This window comes from Mus musculus, chromosome 11 (assembly GCF_000001635.26).
Source record: "Mus musculus strain C57BL/6J chromosome 11, GRCm38.p6 C57BL/6J".
NCBI lineage: Eukaryota > Metazoa > Chordata > Mammalia > Rodentia > Muridae > Mus > Mus musculus.
In genome coordinates, this window is record NC_000077.6 from 74,268,484 (window position 1) to 74,295,762 (window position 27,279).

General features: G+C 40.2%; 2 protein-coding genes and 1 pseudogene across 3 annotated transcripts; 2 read left to right on the top strand and 1 right to left on the bottom strand.

The window, feature by feature from the left end:
* Positions 1–907: 907 nt before the first annotated feature.
* On the top strand, positions 908–1,879 carry Olfr406 (olfactory receptor 406). Its single transcript, NM_001011863.1, has one exon. It carries the CDS (start codon positions 908–910, stop codon positions 1,877–1,879), a length of 972 nt encoding a protein of 323 aa, NP_001011863.1.
* Positions 12,190–13,249, bottom strand: Olfr407-ps1 (olfactory receptor 407, pseudogene 1; annotated as a pseudogene).
* Positions 15,253–21,163, top strand: Olfr59 (olfactory receptor 59). 2 transcript variants are annotated; one of them, NM_001362665.1, is made up of 2 exons: positions 15,253–15,291; positions 20,077–21,163. In NM_001362665.1, exon 2 carries the CDS (start codon positions 20,165–20,167, stop codon positions 21,134–21,136), a length of 972 nt encoding a protein of 323 aa, NP_001349594.1. In that variant the 5' UTR covers positions 15,253–15,291; positions 20,077–20,164; the 3' UTR covers positions 21,137–21,163. The 2 variants fall into 2 exon arrangements, with proteins under 2 accessions (NP_001349594.1, NP_035132.2); NM_011002.3 differs by lacking the exon at positions 15,253–15,291 and adding an exon at positions 15,311–15,566.
* Positions 21,164–27,279: the final 6,116 nt, after the last annotated feature.

A 27,279-nucleotide genomic window follows, 5' to 3' on the forward strand; every position in this document is an offset into this window, starting at 1 on the left:
AGCTAGAATGACAAGTGCTGAATGCCTGTACATCTTTGCAATTCTAGACAAGAGAGGTTTTAATCTTCTTTTTTCCCATTCCACTGAAGCTTTGAAGTATAGTCTAAATATCACAGGTCTTCTCTAAGTAGATTTCTTACCTACTAGAAACATGGTTTCTAGAAGACTGGGAAACATGAAGTGTTTTCTTCAGAATATTACATTTGTGACACTAATGGATCAGAACAGTGCTGCTCATAGATCCAAGAATGTTTTGTGTAGGTATGGCAGACTGAATCAAGTGATATAAGATTTAGATTAGGAGCCAGGCGTGGTGGCGCATGCCTTTAATCCCAGCACTCAGGAGGCAGAGGCAGGCAGATTTCTGAGTTCGAGGCCAGCCTGGTCTACAAAGTGAGCTCCAGGACAGCCAGGACTAAACAGAGAAACCTTGTCTTGAAAAACCAAAAAAAAAAAAAAAAGATTTAGATGTAGGTAGTTATGTCCATCTCATGAGATTGAAAAGTTGTCTGGGTAAACATTATTACTGAGTAAGTTATTTGGCACTGAACCAAGAGAGGAGTGGGCATTTAGTTGCTATAAAACATATGAAAATGAATGAACAAATCTTCCTTGATCTTCAGAGCATAGCTAAGTAAACCTATAGTAGAACTAGAGACACGTTAGCCAGATAAAAAGCAGAAGAGTGTGCAAGAAGACTATTGAATGGTCGTCATTTACATCTTGCAGAACTTTCAGGAAGAGTATCTTCAGCAGGCTACATAAAGTGCCCTATGCATATGCCAGATGGTTATGATACAAACACTGTCATTTTTCCAGAGATCAGAGAATGGTTTGCTGAGTACTCAACTAGAGTGAAACGTCTCAGAAAGCTAACGCAAGACTTTCCTTATTGACTTCTCTGCTCATGGCAAGAGGAAACCAGACCAGCACCTTTGAGTTCCTCCTCTGGGGACTGTCAGAGCAGCCACAGCAGCAACACATTCTCTTCCTGATCTTCCTGGGGATGTACCTGGTCACTGTAGCAGGGAATCTGCTCATTGTCCTGGCCATTAGCACTGATGTACGACTCCACACACCCATGTACTTCTTCCTTGCCAGCCTGTCCTGTGATGACATACTCCTCGTCTCCACCATAGTGCCCAAGGCCCTAGTGAACATCCACACCCAAAGCAGGACCATCTCCTATGCAGGATGCCTGGTCCAGCTCTATTTTTTCTTGACTTTTGGAGACATGGACATCTTTCTCCTGGCCACAATGGCCTATGATCGCTTTGTAGCTATTTGCCACCCTCTCCACTATAGGATGATCATGAGCTTCCAACGCTGCTCACTCTTAGTGACAGCCTGTTGGACCCTTACAAACCTTGTTGCCATGACACACACCTTCCTCATATTCCGGCTCTCCTTCTGCTCTCAGAAGGTCATTCCAGACTTCTTCTGTGACCTGGGACCCCTAATGAAGATCGCTTGCTCTGAAACCCGGATCAATGAGCTTGTGCTTCTCTTCCTGGGGGGTGCAGTCATCTTAATCCCCCTTTTGCTCATCCTTGTGTCTTATATCCGCATTGTGTCAGCCATCATCAGGGTCCCTTCTGCCCAAGGAAGGCGTAAGGCCTTTTCTACCTGTGGGTCCCACATTTCTGTGGTGGCCCTATTCTTTGGGACTGTGATAAGGGCTTACCTATGTCCCTCATCCTCTTCCTCTAACTCAGTGGTAGAGGACACAGCAGCTGTTGTCATGTATACAGTGGTGACTCCCTTGCTGAACCCCTTCATTTACAGCCTGCGAAACAAAGACATGAAGGGAGCACTGGTCAGAATTCTCAAGGGCAAAGTCTCCTTCTCCTGGGCCCAGGGACTTCTGCAGAGAAAGTGAAGATGTCCTCAATCTGCTCTTCTGAGGATCTTTTAGAAATGTCTACCTCAATTGTCTCTTTCTGAACCCCATGTGTGCTTTGTCACACTCCACTCCCTGACACTCTCCTCAAATTTCTCAGATATGAGGAAAGTGAAAATGATTCTTTAGAATTTTATTTTTTATGAATGGCTTCTTTGTTCATTTATTTTATAACACATGCCTCAGAATGATGGTTTAGTCAATGACAGATGGCATACAAGACAACCGTTTCTATGGGGACAATTATTCTGGAGCTGAAGACTTGTTTTGTTTTTGTTGTTGTTTTTGAAGTAGTTGTTGTATTTGTCCCAAAGAAAATGAAGATTTTGAAGAATATCATCCTTCAAGTTTTTGCTCATATCCACTCTCCCCCATCCCCTTTCTCCAATGTTCCCCACATTCCACTTTCAAATTCATGACATCTTCATCTATTGTATACACATTTATACATGTACTCACAAATAGATATCTCCTACTGATTCTAATATTCCCCACAAACACAAGGGGTATGGATTGAATAGTAGGGTGTTGGCAACTTACCACAGTTGCTTTCCATAAAGAAAATTGATTCTCACTCATTAACAGCAGCTGATTTCACACAGCTCTTAAACTGTGGGTGGGACCTGGCATGGTCTTGTACAAGCAACTATAGATGTTGAAGGCTCATGAGTTTAACATCCCTGTCGTATCCAGAAGACATTGTTTTGAAGAGTTCCTCCAGGTTCTCTGGCCGTTACACTCTTTCCATCCTCTCTTCCACAGTGATTCTTACTCTCTTTTGACCTTGTGTTTTACTGTAATTACAAACACATTGCCCCCATGCCCCAAAGAGTATAGCACATGTAGTTATGCACAACACAGAGCACTGATGGTGGTGATAAAAGACTAGGTGGTAACTGTCTATGTATTCACTCTACCGTTTGTCATCATTTTAAAGGAAACTCTTTCCACTTAAAAAAATATTGTGTTGTTCTGCTAAGAGCAGATTCGTACTTGTGTTTACACAGTTCCTGACTACATCCGGAGGATATTGAGTGGATGACCTGAACCATTTATGTTTACGTCTGTACACTCTTTAAAGTTCTTACAATGATGGTACTGTCTGACAGTTTTCAGAATCTGTTCTCAGTTTTGAGATATGTGTGACAGTCCTTTTTGAATCTTTTCTCATGGTGAACTGTATCTTTCAGGATTCATGATTCCAAAAGTCTGTGCAGCACTATGGAAGAGAGGAAAGTGGATTTTTTTATGTAATTTTGTTTTATTATCATTTTATTAATATTTTATCATATATAATAAAATATAAAAATTATATAATATAAATTAACTAGATCAAATTAATTAATTTAAAATATTTAAAACTAAAGAATAAAAATCAAGGCACCTGGAGGAGCCATCTTTGGTCCCAGATCCCTCAGAGACTAGTCTGCGCAGGTAAAAGTATGGACTACAGAAGGTATACAGCTTCTGGGACAGGCAGAAGCAACACAGCTTCTGGGACAAACCCTGTTTTGGGCTCCAAACATCCAGGCACCTTCCCTGTCAGAGGAGAGGTGTCCACCCCACCCGGGAGGGCTCTGCTGGAGCACCTGGGGGAGCCATCTTGGGTCCCATATCCTTCAGAGACTAGTCTGCTCAGGTGAGAGTGCAGGCTACAGAAGCTACACAGCTTCTGGGACAGGCAGAAGCGACACAGCTTCGGGGACAGAACCGTTTTAGAATCCAGACATCCGGGCACCTTCCCCACCAGAGGAGAGGGGTCCACCCCTCCCAGGAGGACTCTGCTGGAGCACCTGGGAGAACCATCTTGGGTCCCAAATCCCTCAGAAACTACACAGGTGAGAGTGCAGACTAAAGAAGCTACAGCTTCTGGGACAGGCCCAGGTTCGGCCTTCATCTTCAGCCAAGAGGCAGGTTCAAACGCCAGATATCTGCACACCTTCCCTACAAGAGGAAAGCTTGCCTGCAAAGAGTACTCTGACCACTGAAACTCAGGAATGAGATAGACTCCCAGGTCTGCTGACAGAGACGAACAGAATCACAGGAGGAACAAGCCCCAACCAGAGACAACTATAACAACTACCTCCAGAAATTACCGTATGGCAAATGGCAAATGTAAGAATCTTACTAACAGAAACCAAGACCACTCACCATCATCAGAACCCAGAACTCCCACCTCAGCCAGTCCTCAATACCCCAACACACCTGAAAAGCAAGACTCGGATTTCAAATCATATCTCATTATGGTTGTAGAGGAAATCAAGAAGGGCTTTAATAACTCACATAAAGAAATGCAGGAGAACACTGCTAAAGAGGTAGAAGTCCTTAAATAAATACAGGAAAACACAACCAAACAGGTGATGGAATTGAACAAAACTATACAAGACCTAACAAGGGAAGTAGAAACAATAAAGAAAACCCAAAGTGAGACAACGCTGGAAATAGAAACCCTAGGAAAGAAATCTGGAACCACAGATGCAAGCATCAGCAACAAAATACAAGAGATGGAAGAGAGAAACTCAGGTGCAGAAGATTCCATAAAGAACATGGGCACAAGAATCAAAGAAAATGAAAAATGCAAAAAGATCCTAACTCAAAACATCCAGGAAATCCAGGACACAATGAGAAGACCAAACCTATGGATAATAGGAGTAGATGAGAATGAAGATTTTCAAATTAAAAGGCCAGCAAATATCTTCAACAAAATTATAGAACAAAATTTCCCAAACCTAAAGAAAGGGATGCCCATGAACATACAAGAAGCATACAGAACTACAAATAGACTGGACCAGAAAAGGAATCCCTCCTGACACATAATAATAAGAACAAAAAATGCACTAAATAAAGACAGAATATTAAGAGCAGTAAGGGAAAAAGGTCAAGTAACATATAAAGGCAGACCTATTAGAATTACACCAGAATTCCCACCAGAGACTATGAAAGCCAGAAGATCCTGGACAGATGTTATACAGACCCTAACAGAATACAAACGCCAGTCCAGGCTACTATACCCAGCAAAACTCTCAATTACCATAGATGGAGAAACCAAAGTATTCCATGATAAAACCAAATTCACACAATATCTTTCCATGAATCCAGCCCTTCAAAGGATAATAAAGGGAAAACACCAACACAAGGGTGAAAACTACACCCTAGAAAAAGCAAGAAAGTAATCATTCAACAAAACTAAAAGATGACAGCCGCAAGAACAGAATCCCAACTTTAAAAACAAAAATAACAGGAAGCAACAATTATTTTTCTTTAATTTCTCTTAACATCAATGGACTCAATTCCCCAATAAAAAGACATAGACTAATAGACTGGCTACACAGACAGGACCCAACATTTTGTTGCTTACAGGAAACCCATCTCAGGGAAAAGAACAGAGACAACCTCAGAGTAAAGGCTGGAAAACAGTTTTCCAAACAAATGGTCCAAAGAAACAAGCTGGAGTAGCCATTCTAATATTGAATAAACTCGACTTCCAACCCAAAGTTATCAAAAAAGACAAGGAGGGGCACTTCATACTCATCAAAAGTAAAATCTACCAAGATTAACTCTCAATTCTGAATATGTATGCTCCAAATACAAGGGCAACCACATTCATTAAAGAAACTTTAGTAAGCTCAAAGCACACATTGCACCTCACACAATAATAGTGGGAAACTTCAACACCCCACTCTCACCAATGGACAGATCCTGGAAACAGAAACAAAAAAAGACACATGTACACTAACAGAAGTTATGAATCAAATGGATTTAATTGATATATACAGAACATTTTATCTTAAAACAAAAGGATATAACTTCTTCTCAGCGTCACATGTTACCTCCTCCAAAATTGACCATATAATTGGTCACAAAAGAGGCCTCAACAAATACAAAAATATTGAAATTATCCCATGCATCCTATCTGATCACCACAGACTAAGGCTGATCTTCAATAACAGCATAAATAATAGAGAGCCAACATTCACATGGAAACTGAACAACACTCTTCTCAATGATTCCTTGGTCAAGAATGAAATAAAGAAAGAAATTAAAGACATTTTAGAGTTTAATGAAAATGAAGACACAACATACCCAAATTTATGGGACACACTGAAGGCAGTCCTAAAAGGAAAACTCATAACCCTGAGTGCCTCCAAAAAAAACTAGAGAGAGCATAAACTAGCAGCCTGACAGCACACCTTGAAGCTCTAGAATTAACAGAAGCAAATTCACCCAAGAGGAGTAGAAAGCAGGAAATAATCAAACTCAGGGCTGAAATCAACAAAGTGGAAACAAAAAGAACTATTCAAAGAATCAACCAAACCAGGATCTGGTTCTTTGAGAAAAATCAACAAGATAGATAAACCCTTAGCCAGACTAGCTAGAGGGTACAGGAACCGTATCCTAATTAACAAAAACAAAAATAAAAAAGGAGACATAACAACAGAACCTGAGGAAATCCAAAACATCATCAGATCCTACTAAAAAAGGCTATACTCAACAAAACTAGAAAACCTGGATGAAATGGACAACTTCCTAGACAGATACCAGGTACCAACGCTAGTTCAGGTTTCAGATTAATGATCTAAACAGTCCCATTTCCCCTAAAGAAATAGAAGCAGTCATCAATAGTGTCCCAACCAAAAAAAGCCCAGGACCAGATGGGTTTAGTGGAGTGTTCTATCAGATCTTCAAAGGAGACCTAATTCCAACTCTTCTCAAACTATTCCACAAAATAGAAACAGAAGGTACTCTATACAATTCATTCTATGAAGCCACAATTACTCTGATACCTAAACCACACAAAGATTCAACAAAGAAAGAGAACATCCGACCAATTTTCCTTATGAATATCAATGCAAAAATACTGAATAAAATCCTCTCAAACCGAATCCAAGAACACATCAAAACGATCATCCATCATAACCAGGTAGGCTTCATCCCAGGGATGCAGGGATGGTTTAATATATGGAAATCCATCAATGAAATCCACTATATCAACAACCTCAAAAACAAAAACCACATGATCATCTTGTTAGATGCTGAGAAAGCATTTGACAAAATCCAACACCCCTTCATGATAAAAGTTTGGCAAGATCAGGAATTCAGGGCCATACCTAAACATAATAAAAGCAATCTTCTGCAAACCAGTAGCCAACATCAAACTAAGTGGAGAGAAACTCGAAGCAATCCCACTAAAATCAGGGAATAGACAAGGCTGCCCACTTTCTCCCTACCTATTCCATAGAGTACTTGAAGTTCTAGCCAGAGCAATTTGACAACAAAAGGATATCAAGAGGATACGAATTGGAAAGGAAGAAGTCAAAATATCACTATTTGCAGATGATATGATAGTATATATAAGTGACCCTAAAAATTCCACCAGATAACTCCTAAGCCTGATAAAAAGCTTCAGTGAAGTAGCTGGATATAAAATTAATTCAAATAAATCAATGGCCTTTCTCTACACAAAGGATAAGCAGGATGAGAAAGAAATTAGGGAAACAACACCCTTCATAGTAGTCACAAATAATATAAAATATCTTGGTGTGACTATAACTAAGGAAGTAAAATATCTGTATGATAAGAACTTCAAGGCTCTGAAGAAAGAAATTAAAGATCTCAGAAGATGAAAAGATCTCCCATGCTCATGGATTAGCAGGAGTAATATAGTAAAAATGGCTATCCTGCTGAAAGCAATCTACAGATTCAATGCAATCTCCATCAAAATTCCAACCCAATTCTTCACTGAGATAAAAATGGCAACTTGCAAATTCATCTAGAAAAATAAAATACCTAGGATATGAAAAACTACTCTCAACAATAAAAGAACCTCTGGTGGAATCACCTTGCCTGACCTTAAGCTCTAATACAGAGCAATTTTGATAAAAACTGTGTGGTACTGGTACAGTGACAGACAGGTAGATCAATAGAATAGAATTGAAGACCTAGAAATTAATCCACACACCTATGGTCACTTGCTCTTTGACAAGGGAGCTAAAACCATCCAGTGGAAAAAAGACAGCATTTTCAACAAATGGTGCTGGCACAACTGGCGGTTATCATGTAGAAGAATGCCAATTGATCCATTATTATCTCCTTGTACAAAGCTCAAGTCTAAGTGGATCAAAGACCTCAACATAAGACCAGAGACACTGAAATTAATAGAGGAGAAAGTAGGGAAAGGCCTCGAAATATGGGCACAGGGGGAAAATTGCTAAGCAGAACAGCAATGGCTTGTGCTGTAAGATCAAGAATTGACAAATGTGACCTCATAAAATTGCAAAACTTCTGTAAATCAAAAGACACTGTCAATAAGACAAAAAGGCCACCAACAGATTGGGAAAGGATTTTTAACCAATCCTAAATCTGATAGGGGACTAATATCCAATATATACAAAGAGCTCAAGAAGCTAGAATCCAGAAATTCAAAAAACACCATTAAAAATGGAGTTCAGAGCAAAACAAAGAATTCTTACCTGAGGAATACTGAATGGCTGAGAAGCACCTGAAAAAGAATGGTCAACATCCTAATCATCAGGGAAATGCAAATCAAAGCAATCTTGAGATTCCACCTCACACCAGTCAGAATGGCTAAAATCAAAAATTCAGGTGACAGCAGATTCTGGCGAGGATGTGGAGAAAGAGGAACACTCCTCCACTGCTGGTGGGATTGCAAGCTTGTACAACCACTCTGGAAGTCAGTCTGCTGGTTCCTCAGAAAATTGGACATAATACTACCGGAAGATCCAGCAATACCTCTCCGGAGCATATACCCAAAAGAAGTTCCAACTGGTAATAAGAACCCATGCTCCACTATGTTCATAGCAGCCTTATTTATAATAGCCAGAAGCTGGAAAGAACCCAGGTGTCCCTCAACAGAAGAATGGATACAGGAAATGTGGTACATGGAGTACTACAGAGCTATTAAAAACAATGGATGTATTAAATTCTTAGGCAAATGGATGGATCTGGAGGGTATCATCCTTAGTGAGGTAACCAAATCACAATAGAAGTCATTAGATATGCACTCACTGATAAGTGGATATTAGCCCAGAAACATAGAACACCCAAGATACAATTTCCAAAACACAAGAAAATCAAGAAGAGGGAAGACCAATGGGTAGATACTTCATTCTTCCTTAGACTAGGGAACAAAATACCCATGAAAGGAGTTACAGAGACAAAGTTTGGAGCTAAGATAAAAGGATGGACTATCCAGAGACTACCCCACCTGGGGATCCATCCCATAATCAGCCACCAAGCCCATACACTATTGCATATTCCAGAAAGATTTTGCTGAAGGAACACTGTTATAGCTGTCTCATATGAGGCTATGCCAGTGCCTGGCAAATACAGAAGTGGATACTCACAGTCATATATAAGATCGAACACAGGGCCCCCAATGGAGAAGCTAGAGAAAGCACCCAAGGAGCTGAAGGGGTCTGCAACCCTATAGGTGGAACAACATTATGAACTAACCAGTACCCCAGAGCTCATATCTCTAGCTGCATATGTAGCAGAAGATGGCCTAGTCGGCCATCACTGGAAGAGAGGCCCCTTGATATTGCAAACTTTATATGCCCCCAGTACAGGGGAAATGCCAGGGCCAAGAAGCAGGAGTGGGTGGAGGGAGGGCATAGGGAACTTTCTGGATAGCATTTGAAATGTATATAAAGAAAATATCTAATTAAAAAAAGAAAGAAAGAAAGAACATATTAAAAAAATAAAAATAAAAATTTTAAAAATGTTTAAAAGTTTGATTAATGATGTCATGGAGAATGGGTTAATGATGAAAATATTGACAAGTAAAGTCAATTCAGATAACAAAGACATTTCAACTTGAATGGAACAAGTATATTTTTTTCCAAAAACAGGAAATTATAACTATTTATTGGATAAAAGTTATAAACTATAAACATATTTGTAGATGTTAAAACAAAACTTTCTACCTTTAAGTTAAAAATATTCATGAATACTTTATAATGAGAAGATCATATAATTTTGAACTCTCCTACTAGGTGGATCTTAAATCAATTAGATGGGGCTATTGGTTACCAGTGGTAATCTTTCAGGTCAGTCTTTGTTGGTAAGCTTTGCAGCTGTGTAGGATACTGATTGCTTTCCTCCCTTACTGCTAGCTTACATAACACCATCCCATAAAATGAGAGCTAGTCCTCAGGTGGGAGGATACACAGTCACTGTACATTTCAAATGAAAAAAGTAAAGGGGTTCATTATTTATAATGACAAATTATGGAGATTAGACCAACTGAGAGCAAAGTATAATGGCACATGTGTATAAAACTGCTATAAGGAAACATTACTTTGTATAAGAACCTAAATTAACTTAAAATTAAATTTACTTAAAACAAACATTTTAAGAGGTAAGTTTAGTCTGATTTAAACTTTATTCGATGTACAGATGTAGCAAATGATTACATTCTACTTTTGAAAAGAGATATTTCAGGACAAAATGGCAACGTCAGAAAATAAGGATTATCTAAATACACATTCAAAATGATTCATATTTATCCCAGAAACACCAATGCCAGAAAAGTCTGAATAAATACCAGAAGTTTCTGTGTGTGTGTGTGTGTGTGTGTGTGTGTGTGTGTGTGTGTGTGTGCATCTGCACGTGTGCACAAGCATTCATGGGTGGTACATACGCACATGTACTCTTTGAGACAGTCTCTCACTGAACTTGGAGAACACTAGCTTGGTTAGACTGTCCAGTGAGCCCTGGAGAAGTCCCTGTCCCCACTTTCCCAGGTCTCAGGTTGTGGATGCCACTACACTGGCTCTTTATGTGGGTGTAGGGGATCGAATCTCAGGTCCTCGTGCTTGAACAGCAGACAGTTCACTGACTGAGCCTTCTTTCCACCCACAGTATCAGAGTATTTAGAGCAAACTTTCTGAGCACAACATTTGATACTTACCTTCATGTTTTCTTGACACAAATCTAAGCAGTGTTAATAATCTATACTTTAAGTCTGAGATAATAATTTGGTGAAGAGCATGAATTTGAAGACTGCGAAAGAATCCAGAGAAACACTTTCTATCCCTAGTGCCACACAAAGAGAACTACAGTCATAATCATTACTTAATGCTATATGTACAAAATATTTGTTTTTTGTTATACATTTTATACTGTATATTAATCATAAAAAGTTAAGGTCTAGTTAGGACTTTTCTACCCATGAATATACTTTGATCATATTAACACTTTCAGCTACTTCTTCTCACTTATTCCTCCCCCTGACTTTTCCCTTTCCACTCCTGATAGTTCCTTTCAACACTCTCTTCAGTGGAGGAGGTTGCATGACAAGTCCAAAAGCTTGGCTGCAGTCCTGAAGCAAAAAGTTTCACAGAAACTGGTCTCCTAGAGGCCCTCCGTCCTGTAAGACAAAGATGGTCCAGATTTGCAATAGTCTGCAGAGGGTTTTGTGTACTTTCTTTCAGTATTGTTTTATTATAGGTGCCCCTAAGGAATGATTTGACAAGTAGCCAAGTTAGATTGCACATTATTTCCTGGCCTCCACCAGTATCCCAACATCCTCGTTAATTGTTGAGCCGACCTTGGGCTTAGAATTTCATAAGAATGTTACTTATTCAGACAAAATCCCTCCAGTGTTGAAAGAGACATAGTGAAAGAAATCAGGCATTGCAGTTTAATGCATAAGAGTTAGAAATCTCGGGGCAAGTTCAACAAAGTAAACCTAGAATTCTCGTTATACCACTCATGTATGGCAGACTGCATTACATACTAGAAGAAAGTTGTTGGGCTCCTCTGGTAAATGGAGGTTCCCCACAAACACTTTGAATAACAGCTGAGTCACACCCATATGCAGGAATTTACAATGGTCTAAGAAGAAGGTGGGTTGTGGTTTAAGAAGGAACTAGAGTGTTATGTTATTCATGGAAAGGTAAGCAAGCACAAAACCTCCCTGGTGTATATTTTCACAAAGTCCAGAAGAATACCATAATTTAGGTGTTTACTAAGGCACCTCTGGTGGTGGGTTATACAATAGACTAGAATTGTCACTAGAGGATGAAGCCGTTGCACCTGGAGGTTGAAGCTCTAGCATGTGGCTCCTAAGAATAAGCTGACTTCAGATAGGGCTAATTTTATGTCAGTTGTAACCACTGCCTAGTTCCTGCATCTTTTATATATGCATTTTTCTGTTTTGTGTAATGCATAGGATGACCTCAATGTATCTTGGCTGTTGTATCACCTAATTTTCCTGTTTTCTTCTATAATCAGCTGTATAAGTCTGACGCTCATTTTAAAGATTATGCTCAGCAAAATCTTGCTGGCATATGCAATAGTGTCTGCATTTGGTGTAAGAGTTTCTTGAGAGCAGTCTTCATGTCCCGGTTCCTCAGGCTGTAGATGAGTGTTCAGCATTGGGGTCACTGCTGTGTACATCACAATTATCAGTGTGTGCTTCAGACTGTAACTGGTCAGGGGCCTGAAATACATGACCATGACTGTCCCATAATACAAGGACACCACTGTCAGGTGAGGGCCACAGGTAGACAAGGCCTTGAGGAAACCCTTGGTGGATGGAACCCGCAAGACTGTGGAAAAGACCCGGACATAAGAAATGATGTACAGCAGTGGCACAGAGAAGACTCCCCACCCCAAGGTACATCATCTTCACATTGAAGCAGATATCAGAGCAGGACAGCTGGAGCAAAGGCATGTTGTCACAGTAGAAGTTAGCCACAGGCCAGGCAATGGTGGCACACGCCTTTAATCCCAGCACTTATGAGGCAGAGGCAGGCAGATTTCTGAGTTCAAGGTCAGCCTGTTCTACAGAATGAGTTCCAGGACAGCCAGGGCTACACAGAAAACCCTGTCTCAAAAAAAAAAAAAAAAAAAAAAAAGAAGATGGCCACATCCTTATTGCCACAAAAGGACAATCTAGCTGTGAGTTGGGTGTGGGGCAGCATATTGGCCTTTTAAATCACCCAGGACCCAGCATCCAGCAGGGCACAAAGTCATAGACTCATAATTGTTGCATAATGAAGTGAGCAGCTGATGGCCACAGATCGGTCATACACCATTGCAGCTAGTATACAACTATCTGTATTTGCCAAGCTTGTCATGAAGGTCATCTGTGCCCTACATTCCCCAAAGGAGATAGATGGCCTTTGCTACCCAGGAGATGGTTGGCCAGCATCTTGGGGATAGTTGCAGAGGAGAAGAAGATGCTAGGATGATGAGCACATTCTCAATCACTGTGATGGGGTAAAAGAACAGGAAGAGGATGAAGAAGAAGTATTCCTGCTCCCGCTGCCTTGTAACTCCTAGGAGGGTGAAATCTGTGGTAAAAGACTCGTTTTCTTCTTTCATGGCTCCTTCAACATGAAATCAGACATGAACCCAGAACCATTAGTGTGATTATTATCTATAGGTTGCCAATTCCCCCATCTAACACTCTACACATGAGTCCATAAAAATTCACTCACATATTTGGAGAAATCTCTGTTGATCAGTGGTACAGATGGTCATTTATCTGTGAACACTAATCAAGTTTAAAAAATAAGGGCTCTGTAAACAGCAATATTCATTTTCCCCACCAACATCACCACTTCGACTTGCCTCAGTCACTCTGCAGCTTCTTTGCTGTTTTGAGCATCATACTCACTGTTGGAGAGAAATAATCTGCTTTGAAGAAATGTCTTCAGTTAAGTGCTCACAAGCTATAGTGATTTATCTTGACACCCATCCCGTTACCCATCATTACCTCTGGCCCACTGAAATGGGAGAAACCAGCTGTATAAATGTATAGGGATTTTCTATGTCCACACTTGCTCTTAAATAATAACAGAGAAACCTGGTAATTTTATTAAAAATCTTCTACCACTACAAATGGCCAGATACTGAGCTATTTTAACATAACAATTCTGGCCTGGCCTACTTTAGCTGACATCTTGTCTTGCCCTGCTCTATCAGTGTCCTACTGTGGTGACTCTGTCGGGGCAACCTGTTCATGGCAAATTGCCCCTTTCTCTGATCCCTACCAAAGACCCTCTTACTGGGATCGGAAGTCCAACCTTATTCTCTCCTACGCAGATATTGGCTGATCTGCTCTTTATTAACAAATCAGAGGTGTAGTAAAGCAACTTTTATACAACATTGGGACAGGAGACACTTCGCAATGCCAATATCCAGCCTGTAACCAGATCTCTAGACACAGTAATCAGAGAAAAGTCCATACCTACACACAAAAATGTTGCAGACTGTCTTCACCGGACAGCAGAAGGAATGTGTGTAAGTGTAATTTCTCCCAGTGGGTTGTTAGGTCATTGTAATTGGGGAGCAAGGGCTGAACCTGCTAGACCAGCATCGTGTACACATCATTCTACAATGTGTTTTATGGATTTTGTTCACTATGTTATTACCAGGTTTAGGGATTTGGCCAGGAATATACATGAGCTACTTTTTTTTTTTTTTTTGGTGATACATCATATTGTAAAAACACGTGATTTCTCCAAGTGTAGGCATGTAGTTTTGATCATTTGGGAAGGATGGCATATACAGAAATGTGTGTCAATAGAGTCTACTTTTCTATTCTCACTATAAGTAACTTGAAAAATTGCTGTGCTATTTCACTAGTATTGCTTTTTTATTTTAAATTTTACTAGTTGAATTGTATCCTAAAAATGAGCATTCTTTCTTGCTTTGTCTATTTCATCCCTTACATTCTCCTTGCCTCATTCATCCATCCACCCATCCATCTACTCATTCATCCACATATACCAGTGTGATATACTTATTTTTATCTTATTCCCCTAGTTATGATCCATTAGTATTACTCTTTTGTTGTGCAATCATCCAAGACTCAGACAATAAGAACGCTACAATATAGTTTCTCTCTTGGTCTGCTCCCTCCAATCTTTGAGCCTTACTCTCTTACCTCTAAGAGCGCACTAAGCTATTGCTTGAGTGAACATCTTCAAAGACCAAGGAAATATCCTCATCGAACAGAGAATTTTAATGAATATATACATATATATATATATATATGCTTATATAAACATTTAAACATATTATATATATATATATATATGTATACACACACATGTAATCTTAAGAGACCTACACAATGAAACATTTTAACAGAAGTTGGTTATTTATATTGAAGGGGGTTGTATATAATATCATAGGCCAAAGGAGATTTTATTTGGTTGAGTAGTGTAGCTTTCTCTAGTTCAGTCTAAGGAAGAGAGACTTAATGAATTTTCTTGGAAGAAATCCAATGCTAGTGGACCACGTCCTTCTCCTTTGCAATAAATTGCTCCTGAGGGAATATGTGAGACCTAGGACAATTGCTAAGCTCCAAGATCCCATAAGAGATACAATCACACATTGGCTCTTCTGGGAAATAGTAGGTAAGTCCTCTGGTAGCCCAAGCCTGGAACACTCGAGTATTACTGGGGTTCTGATGTTGACAAACAGTTCACTCTGCAGTCCTGCTACATGACATGTATAGGACTTCCATAGCTACCAAAGAAGGAACCTGCCTGTGATCTTATTAGACTCCACTGGAAAGAGAAACAGCCTCAGAGTCTCAGGGAAAACTTCAGGTTATATCAATCAACATAGAGGATGAAAGAAGAGGCACCAGGTCATTGTGATGGTGGCTGAGACAGACACAGGCAATGTGGTGAGCTCAAAACTGGGAAGGGACACTATCCTTAATGTAAATAATGTTTGCTTTCCAGCTCCAAAGAGCAAGAAAAGGGCACAGTTATGATCACTGGATAGTGAAAGCGAAACCAAGTCCTGGCAAGTGCAGTGCTTGGAAGGAAAGACAATAGACATCTCAAAGTCTTTCCAGCCAGAAGGCAGGATTCCAAGAAAGTCAGTGAAGTCTACAAATATTTTTAGTGATGGGGGGTCAAAAGACAGGCTGCAGGGAGAGCTGATTGAGAAGCCTCTGAAGGCTTTGAGAACAAGTATCACAGCATGAGGCAGAGCCATCCCTATGGGCAGGAAGACAGGCAGTGAAAGAAATCTTATCCTTCATATGGAGGAAATCCTGGGCGCATCCTTTAGGGTGACTGTGAGTGCCATACTCTCATCCTAAAGCACACATTCACAAAGGACAGTATTCTGGAGGGGAGAGAGTATATGCTTTGCCTGAGAAGTTTCTTCCTGTGGGATAGATCCTATATACTAGGGCCTGCATTAAGACAAGTATGTACTTGGCCCATAGAACACAAATGCAGACAGAAAAGGAGTTTTAATTAATTGGTTCTTTGGTCAGTACTTTCCACATAAAGTCAATGTGACTGGGTTTTTGTTTCATTCACTTCCATGTGCCCCAGTTTCTGAGGGCAGCATGGAGGAGCTGAGCTATGGATGTCCAGTGTTCATAACTTCCAGGCTCAGGAGTCATATGCAGTACTGTACCTCACTTAGTTCCTGAAACTAGCTCAGACACTGCAGAATCACACTGGTTGAGAAAGGCTTGGTCTTTCATATGATGATGAAGCTGGGTTTGTCAAACATGGATAAATCTAAATCACTGTGGCAAATTATTGTGTGTTAAAAAACAGACAGTGAAATTTAATTGCAGGCTAGCTATCCAGTTCTGGAAAAGCTTTAGAGTCTTTGGGAACTAAGAGGAATTTAATGAAGAAATGGGATAGAGGTTGCTAAAGAGACATCCCATATACAAGAAAGAGTATCAATATCCAGACATGAAGTCTAGGTAAGGGTTAGCAGAAAATCTTCATAGCTAAGGAATTGGAAACTATTTCATTTGGCTAAGAGAGCAGACACAATAAAGATGGGACTATTGTGGGAAAGACAGGGAGCAGGTCCCTGGATCACCTGGACTGAGCTATCTCTGTAAGACAAACTGAGGAGGTACAGAGCACCATCTGTTAGACCACCAGTAAGAAAACGACCCTGTCACTATACAATAGCTAACAGGAGGAGATGCTCTGGGTCCAAACATGGGCTCTGAAAGATTATTTCTCTCTCTAAAGCACTCCACATTACAGTATGCCATTTGAAATCAAAAATAGTAAAGATCACACTGAGGTTCTGCTGTTTTCTGGTGTGTGAATTTGAGGCAACTCACAGACCTTAAATTCCTCACTCAACACAGGGTTACAGAAAGGTCAACTAGTCACTCTGAGGGGATTTAAGATTTAGGGATTTGTGCATCAAAGTCCATAAAGGGAACCACTGGGTTCAGGTCTGTTGTTCTTATTATCTCAACTGGAGGTGCAGGCAGGAACACATAACTCAATATTGCCAGACTGAAATTTAGCTGAGATATGGAAGTATCTATATACTATATAGTTTAAAGCTGTTAGCCTATTGCTAGCACGCTCTCTCACCTACCTACGAAGTTACCCTGATTTCTGTACCATTGCTTCTGTCTCTGCCTGTTGCTCTCACTGCCTGACTACAGTTCCATCCATTCCACCCCCTCCAAGCCTCTCTGTTTCTGTCTGCCTTCTTCTCCCTTGTCTGTCTCCATGTCTCTGCCAGCTTATCTACCTGCCGAGAACTCCTGCTCCCACACTTCCTACCCCCACTCCAGCTTTCAGCTCCTTATTATAAAAAAAAAGCCATGATCCAGACTTAACCAATGACCAGCAGGACAACAGCTGATCCATCTCTTATAACTTGACCTTTGGCCTTGAAAGCTGTTTGTTTGACATTCTTCAGAGCATCTTGCATATTAAAATATGATAATCTCATAGAATCATCTTTTGGGCAGTTGAAGAATATGCATTTACATATAAAAACTGGTGATGGGTTATAGAAATGACAATACCAAAATGCTGCCAGCACTTAGCTCTCTGCCCCACAGCAATACAGAGACACACCTTCATATAATGTGAAGGAAAGTCATGCCTCAGCTCATTTTACAAAAATTGTCTCCTTCCTCTGGATAGGTTGATGCTTTTTGGATCCTGAAATCTCAGATCTGGCAGAGCCAGGCTTTCAGTGTAGTATAATCCAACGGAGGAGCTGTTCTCCCAGATCCCCAGCACCCTGATGTCTCTCCTTAGCTGTTCAGATGCTTGTTGTCCCTCTTAGCTGTTTCTGCCCTTGTCCTTTACTGCTAGTGAGTGCACTACATTGTGTGCATATTCCCTTGTACACACATCAGTTGTAACATTCTATGTTCCAGAGCATTAGCATCCTATGTAACATTAGCATCCTATGTTCCAGAGGCATGCTGTGTGTCTCTCAAGCACAGCATGTTACAAGTATATATTGCATTTTCAGTCTGGACAATACACAGTTGTGAACAAGAAATAGGACTTTATCAAGAAAATAGAAGGCAGCATGACTGCCTAACCAGGAACTGAACAAGGATAACAATAGACATGTTAATATGGATGTATCTGTGTGTGTGTGTGTGTGTGTGTGTGTGTAAGAGAGAGGAAGAGAGAGAGAGAGACAGAGACAGAGAGAGAGACAGAGAGAGAGAGACAGAGAGAGAACTAGTGAAAAAAGAAGCAATGGATCTGAAAAAGAACAATGAGAGATATGTAGGAGAGTTTGGAGGAAAAGGAAAATGATGTAATTATATTAAAATCTCAAAAGATAAAATAAATAATTTTTAGAAAGGCATTAGAAGAAAGAAAGCAAAATAATCTTAGCATAAAGACAGTGACATGAATTTTCAGGTGAGAAACTGGCTTTTTATTTAAAGTTCACCGTAAGAATGAAGACTACTGATTTAATTGAATTGTATTTTGATCACATTTTGATTTGAGAGAGGTTAGAATTTTTATGATAATAATTTTTTACCCTAGAATATGAGGTATTTATCTTTTGTGGTACCATGCTTCCACAGATACAGGCAGAGCTAGTATACCCTGACACCTTCAGGCTGCTAGTTGTCCTGGGTCAGGGTAAGAAGGTAGAGCTCGTGCTCCTTGATAGGTGCAGCAGGACTCCAGAGATGTAGGTGAAGTTGTAGCCCTATAAATGGAGTTCAGGAGGACCTAAGAGGAACTCTCCACTGCTGGGTTTGTCCGGAAGGGGTGACAGTCAGGGGGTTGGAGTAGGGTTGTCACCTGGTGGTCAATGATGGCTGCAGGTGTGTGGGACTGTGATTAGATGCATGGAAACAGATGATGGAGTGCAAAGGTGTCAATACAGACCTTGGCTTCTGGGTTTGCTTGGGACCCAGCAGGCAGGAGTTTGGGACTTGGAGAAGTCACTTGGTTGGCCCTGGCCACAGCAGCCCTCCAGAGATGCAGATGGAGTTGTGGCCAGGGAAATGGAGTACAGAAGGGACCTACCTCTGAGGTCTTATGCAGTATATGTGTGGTAAGTTAAGTAGGAAATAGGAAATGAAGTGTTTTCATTGGTATAATTGAAATATGATGATAATGTATATATTTATCTACATGTTTTATTATTCCATTTAGCATTTTCTTTCTTTTTATTTTTTAAATGAGCTCTCATGGAGCTCAGGATAGACTCAAATTCACTATGTAGTAGAGGCTAGCTATTAATTGCTCATCTTTCTAACTCTACCTCCATGAGCTAGAATCACAAGTCCTGCATAACCCTATACCTTTTAAACTCTAGAAAAGAGAGGTTTGGATCTTCTTTTTTCCCATTTCACTGAAGCTTTGAAGAAATAGTCTAGATATCACAGGTCTTCACTAAGTAGTTTTCTAACCTACTAGAAATATGGTTTCTAAAAGACTGGGAATCATGAAGTGTTGTCTTCAGAATACTATGTTTGTGACACTGATGGATCACAACAGGTGCTGACCATAGATCCAAGAATGCTTTGCAAGGTATGGCAGATTGAGTCAAATGATCTAAGATTTAGATGTAGGTAGTTATGTCCATCTCTTGAGATTGAAAAGTTCTCTGAGTAAGCATTATTTCTGTGTTAGTTATTTGGCACTGAACCAAGAGAAGAATTGGCATTTAGTAGCTATAAGACACATGAAAGTGACTGAACAAATCTTCCTTGATTTTCCGCATATACTCAAGTAAAAGTATACTACAACTAGAGACACGTTAGTGAGATAAAAAGCAGAAAACTGTGCTAGAAAAATATTTTATGGGTCATCATTTACATCTTGCAGAACTTTCTGAAAGAGTATCTTCAGCAGGCTATATATTAAGTGTCCTATGCATATGCCAGATGGTTATGTCACAAACACTGTCATTTTCACTAGAGATCAGAGAATGGTTTGCTGAGTACTCAACTAGAGTGAAACATCTCAGAAACCTAACTCAAGACTTTCCAAATTGACTTCTGTGTTCATGGCAAGAGGAAACCAGACCAGCACCTTTGAGTTCCTCCTCTGGGGACTGTCAGAGAAGCCACAGCAGCAACACATCCTCTTCCTGGTCTTCCTGTGGATGTACCTGGTCACAGTAGCTGGGAATCTGCTCATTGTCCTGGCCATTAGCACTGATGTACGACTCCACACACCCATGTACTTCTTCCTTGCCACCCTTTCCTGTGTTGACATCCTCTTCACCTCCACCACAGTGCCCAAGGCCCTAGTGAACATCCACACCCAAAGCAGGACAATCTCCTATGCAGGATGCCTGGTCCAGCTCTATTTTTTCCTGACTTTTGGAGACATGGACATCTTTCTCCTGGCCACAATGGCCTATGACCGCTTTGTAGCTATTTGTCACCCTCTCCACTATAGGATGATCATGAGCTTCCAGCGCTGCTCACTCTTAGTGACAGCCTGTTGGACCCTTACAACCGTTGTGGCCATGACACACACCTTCCTCATATTCCGGCTCTCCTTCTGCTCTCAGAAGGTCATTCCAGACTTCTTCTGTGATCTGGGACCCCTAATGAAGATCGCTTGCTCTGAAACCCGGATCAATGAGCTTGTGCTTCTCTTCCTGGGGGGTGCAGTCATCTTAATCCCCTTTTTGCTCATCCTTATGTCTTATATCCGCATTGTTTCAGCCATCCTCAGGGTCCCTTCTGCCCAAGGAAGGCGTAAGGCCTTTTCTACCTGTGGGTCCCACCTTTCTGTGGTGGCCCTATTCTTTGGGACTGTGATAAGGGCTTATCTATGTCCTTCATCCTCTTCCTCTAACTCAGTGGTAGAGGACACAGCAGCAGCTGTCATGTATACAGTGGTGACTCCCCTGCTGAACCCCTTCATTTACAGCCTGCGAAACAAAGACATGAAGGGAGCACTGGTCAGAATTCTCAAGGGCAAAGTCTCCTTCTCCTGGGCTCAGGGACTTCTGCAGAGAAAGTGAAGATGTCCTCAATTTGCTCTGCTGAGGATCTTTCAGAAATGTCTACCTCGATTGTCTCTTTCTGAACTCCGTGTATTTTGTCACACTCCATTCCCTGACCCTTCTCTTCAAATTTCTAATGTTTTAGTAAAATGAAAATGTCTCTTTAGGACTTGATTTGTTATGAATGGCTTCTTTGTGCATTCATTTTATAACATGTGCCTCAGAATGATGGTTTAGTCAGTGACAGATTGCATTCAAGACAACTGTTTCTATGGGAACAATTATTCTGGACCTGAAGACTTGTTTTGTTTTTGTTGTTGTTTTTGCAGTAGTTGTTGTATTTGTCCAAAAGAAAATGAAGATTTTGAAGAATATCATCCTTCAATATTTTGCTCATATCCACCCTCCCCCACCCACTTTCTCCAATATTCCCCACATTCCACTCTCAAATTTATGTCCTCTTCTTCTATTGTATATGCATTTATACATGAACTCACATGTATATATCTCCTACTAATTCTAATATTTCCCACAAAAAACAAGGGGCTTTGATTGAATACTAGGATGCTGGCAACCTTCCACAGTTGCTTTTCATAAAGAAAATTGATTCTCCCTCATCAAAAGAAGCTGAATGCAAGCAGCTCTTAAACTGCGGGCAGGACCTGGTATGGTCTTGTGAAGGCAACTTTAGATGTTGAAGGCTCATGAATGTAACATCCCTGCCATGTCCAGAGAACATTGTTTTGAAGAGTTCCTCCAAGATCTCTGGCCCTTACACTCTTTCCATCCTCTCTTCCACAGTGGTTCTTACTCTCCTGGGACCTTGTATTTTATTGTCATTACAAACACATTGCCCCCATGCCCCAAAGAGTCTAGCACATGTAGTTATGCACAACACAGAGCACTGATGGTGGTGATAAAAGACTAGGTGGTAACTGTCTATGTATTCACTATATCGTTTGTCATCATTTTAAAGGAAAGTCTTTTTACTTACAAAAAATCTTGTGTTAAACAATGATATTTGTTCTGCTAAGAGCAGATTCATACTTGTGTTTGCACAGTTCCTGACTACATCCAGAGGATATTGAGTGGATGACCTGAACCGTTTATGTTTATGTCTGTACACTCTATGAAGTTCTTGCAATGATGGTACTGTCTGACAGTTTTCAGAATCTGTTCTGTTTTGAGATATGTGTGACTGTCCTTTTTGCATCTTTTCTCATGGAGAACTATATCTTTCAGGAGTCATAATTCTAAAAATCTGTGAAGCACTTTGGAACAGGGGAAAGTAGATATTTTATAGAATTTCATTTATTATTATTTATTAATATTTTATCATATATAATAAAACATATAAATTATATAATATAAATTAAATAGATCAAATTAATTTATAATATTTAAAACATAATAATAAAAATTAAATTTTTTAAAATGTATAAAGGGTTGATTAATGATGTCATGGACAATGGGTTAATGATGAAAATATTCACAAATAAAGTCAATATCAGATGACAAAGACTTTTCAACTTGAATGGAACAAGTATATTTTTCCTCCAAAACCAGGAAATTATAACTATTTATTGCATAAAAGTTGTAAACTATAAATATATTTGTAGATGTTAAAACAAAACTTTTTACTTTTAAGTAAAAATATTCATGAATACTTTATAATGAGAAGATTATATAATTTTGAGCTCCCCTACTAGGTGGGCCTTAAAATAATTAGATGGGGCTATTGGTTACCATAGGTAATCTTTCAGGGTCAGTCGTTGTTGGTAGGCTTTGCAGCTGTGTAGGATTACTGATTGCATTCTTCCCTTGCAGATAGCTTACATTACACTATCACTTAATATGAAAGCTAGTCCTCAGGGAGGAGGATTCGCGGTCACTGTACATTTCAAGTGATAAAAGGAAAGGGGTTCAAAATTTATAATGACAAATTATGGAGATTAGAACAACTGAGAGCAAAGTATAATGGCACATATGTATGAAATGCCATAAGGAAACATTACTTCTGTATGAGAACTTAAATTAACTTAAAATTAAATTTACTTAAAACAAACATTTTAAGAGGTAACTTTAGTCTGATTTAAACTTTATTCAATGTACAGATGTAGCAAATGATTACATTCTACTTTTGAAAAGATATATTTCAGGACAAAATGCCAATGTCAGAAAATAAGGATTATCTAAATACTCATTCAAATTGATTCATATTTATCCCAGAAACACCAATGCCAGAAAAGTCTAAATACCAGAAGTGTGTGTGTGTGTGTGTGTGTGTGTGTGTGTGTGTGTGTGTGTGTGTGTGTGTGTTTGTGTGTGTGTGTGCATCTGCACATGTGTACAAGCATTCATGGGTGGTACATACCCACGTGTGCTCTTTGAGACAGTCTCTCACTGAACTTGGAGAACACTAGCTTGGTTAGACTGTCCAGTGAGCCCTGGAGAAGTCGCTGTCCCCACTTTCCCAGGTCTCTGGTTGTGGATGCATACCACTACACTGGCTCTTTATGTGGGTGTAGGGGATCGAATCTCAGGTCCTCATGCTTGAACAGCAGACAGTTCACTGACTGAGCCTTTTTTCTACACAGAGTATCAGAGTATTTAGAGCAAACTTTCTGAGCACAACATTTGATACTTACCTTAGTGTTTTATTGACACAAATCTAAACAGTGTTAATGATCTATATTTTAAGTCTGATATAATAATTTGGTGAAGAGGATGAATTTAAAGACTGCAAAGGAATTCAGAGAAATACTTTCTAATCCTAGTGTCACACAAAGAGAACTTCAGTCATAATTAGATTCATAATGCTATATCTAGAAAATATTTGTTTATTTTTTTATTCATTTTTATACTATATATTAATTATAAAAAGGGCTTCAGTCCTTTTCCCTCACTGAACACCAGATCAGGTTCCCCTCTCAGTTTTTTTAGGACTTTTCTACCCATGAATATAATATACTTTGATCATATTAACCCTTTCAGCTACCCCTTCTCACTTATCCCTCTCCCTCACTTTTCCCTTTCCACTCCTGGTAGTTCCTTGCAACACCCACTCCAGTGGAGGCTGCATGATAAGTCCAAAAGCTTGGCCACAGTCCTGAAGCAAAAAGTTTCACAGGAACTGGTATCCTGGAGGCCCTCCGTCCTATAACATGGATGTGCTTCAGATTTGTCCTTGCAATAGTCTGTAGAAGGTTTTGTGTGCTTTCTTTCAGTATTGTTTTATTATAGGTGCCCCCAAGGAATGATTTGACAAATAGTCAAGTTGGACTGGACGTTGTTTCCTGGCCTCCACCTGTGTCCCAACATCCTAGTCAATCGTTGACCAACCTTGGGCTTAGAATTTCAAAAGAATGTTACTTATTCAGACAAAATGCCTTCAGTGTTGAAAGAGGGATAATGAAAGAAATTAGGCATTGAAGTTTACAGGATAAGAGTTAGAAATCTCAGGGTAAGTTCAACAAAATAAACCTAGAATTCACATTACAGTCATGTAAGGCAAACTACATTACTTAATAGAAGAAAGTTGGTGGGCTCCTCTGGTAAATAGAGGTTCCCCACAAACACTTAGAATAACAGCTGAGTTACTCCCATACACAGGAATTTACAGTGGTCTAAAAAAAAAAAAAAAGATGGGTTGTGGTTTAAGAAGGAACTAGAGTTTTGTGTTATTCACAGAAAGGTAAGCAAGCACAGAACCTCCCTGGTGCATACTTTCACAAAGCCCAGAAGAATAGCATAATTTAGGTGTTTTCTAAGGGACCCCTAGTGGTGGGTTATACAATACACTATAATTGTGGCTAAGGTGTGAAGCCCTCGCACCTGGCTCCTAAGAATAAGCTGACTTTAGATAGGGCTGATTTTATGTCAGTTGTAAGCACTGCCTAGTTCCTACCACTTTTATGTATGCATTTTTCTGTTTTGTGTAGAGTCATTATGCATAGGATGACCTCAATGTATCTTGGCTGTTGTATCACCTAACTTCCCTGTTTTCTTCTGTAATTACCACCTAAGTTTGATGCTTACTTTGAAAGATTACACTCAGATTCAGTACTATCTTGTGTTTATGTCTGTTTATCACTTGCAGACTCCTTGCCCACCTGAGTACCAGAACGTTGATTTTCCCTGAGTTGAAGAACCCCAACTGGGTCTGACCAAGGCAGTTACTCCCCTTAAAAAGTAAAGGGTGGTGGTGGTGGTTGGGGGTTTTTTGGAGGGGGTGTAATTTTGTTTTGTTTTGTTACTTTTTTGTTTTTGTTTTTGGAGGATTGGGTTTTCCGTTTTGTTTGGGGGGGGGATTTTTTGTTTGTTTGTTTGCTTGCTTGCTTGCTTGCTTGCTTGCTTGCTTTGGTTCAGTTTGGTTTTTCACATTTATTTATTGGGGAATTTGCATGTGAACCTCAGTTATTTCCTTTCATCACATGAGTCCTGGGAAGGGATCAAAATTATCAAACTCAGCAACTAACACCTCTACCCACTGAACTATCTTGTTGACCAAGAAGAAAAATGGTTTGAGCATGTTCATTCTACTAGTGAACTAGATATCCAATAGCAGAGGGTTTTTTTTATTTTATCTTATTCTTAATTTATTTTTTGCAGACCATATTCCATTCCCTTCCCCTCCCCCCGTCTATACTTCATCTGCTCCAACCCCACATCTATTTGCCATCCCACCCTGTCTCCACATGGATGCCCCCACTCCCAACCCCACTTGACCTCTGAACTTCCTGGGCCCTCCAGTCTCTTGAGGGTTAGGTGCATCTTCTCTGAATGAACACAGACCCAGAACTCCTCTACTGTATATGTGTTGAGGGGCTTCTTATCAGCTGCTGTATGCTGTCTGTTTTGTGGTCCAGAGTTTGAAAGGTCTCAGGGGTCCAGATTAATTAAGACTACTAGTTCTCCCACAGGGTCACCCATATCTTCAGCTTATTTCAGACTTCCCTAATTCAAAAACATGAGTCAGAAGCTTTTGTCCATTGGTTGGATGCAAATATCTACATCTGACTCTTTCAGTCGCTTGTTGGGTCTTTTGGAGGACAGTCATGATAGGTCCTTTTTGTGAGCACTCCATAGCCTCAGTAATAGTGTCAGGCCTTGGGACATCCCCTAGAGTTAAATCCCATCTTGGACTTATCACTGGACCTTCTTTATCTCAGGCTCTTCTCCATTTCCATCCCTGTAATTCTTTCAGACAGGAATAATTAAGGGTCAGAGGTGTGACCGTGGCATGGCAGCCCCATCCCTCACTTGATGTCCTGTCTTCCTACTGGAGGTGGGCTCTATAAGTTCCCTCTCCCAATGGGCAGGCATTTCATCTAAGGTCTCTAGCTTTGAGTCCTGGGAGTACTCTCACCTCCAAGGTCTCTGGTGTATTCTGGGGATCCCCCCAAACTCCTATTTCCTGAGGTTGCCTGTTTACATTCTTTCTGCTGGCCCATGGGGCTTCAGTCCTTTTCCCTCACCCAACACCAGATCAGGTTCCCCTCTCAACCCTGTCCACTTTCCCTCCCAGGTTTCTCCCTCCCTTCCCACTTGTGACTGCTTTCTTCTCTCTCTCAAGTGGGACTCAGACATCCTCACTTAGACAATTCAACTTGTTGAGTTATTTTTTAGTTCTATTGACTGTATCTTGTGTATTTTATACTATTATCATTATTTGGCTAATATCCACTTATTAGTGAGTACACACCATGCATGTCCTTCTGGATCTGAGTTACCTCACTCAGGATGATATTTTCTAGTTCCAGCCATTATTTGTTATTTTATTTATTTATTTACATTTCAAATACTGTCCCCCTTCCAGGTTTCCCTTCCATCAGTTCCCCATCCCACTCCCCCTCCCTCCGCCTCGATGAAAATGAGAGCACCCTCATCGAGGAATCCCCTTCAGAACATTAAGTCCTTCCCCTAATTTTTCCATCGGGGTCCCTGTGTTCAGTCTGATGATTGGCTGCAAGCATCTGCATAAATATTGGTCAAGCACTGGCAGAGCCTCTCAGGAGCCAGCTATACCAGACTCCTGTCATCAAAAACTTCTTGGCATAAGTAATAGTGTCTGGGTTTGGTGTCTATAGATGGGATGGATCACTAGGTGGATCAGTCTCTGCTCCACTCTTTGTCCCTGCATTTCCTTTAGACAGGAACAA

Bases quoted from the DNA above. Each gene is read 5' to 3' on its own strand.
- Olfr59 (NM_001362665.1), top strand. From the start codon at position 20,165: ATGGCAAGAGGAAACCAGACCAGCACCTTTGAGTTCCTCCTCTGGGGA.
- Olfr406 (NM_001011863.1), top strand. From the start codon at position 908: ATGGCAAGAGGAAACCAGACCAGCACCTTTGAGTTCCTCCTCTGGGGA.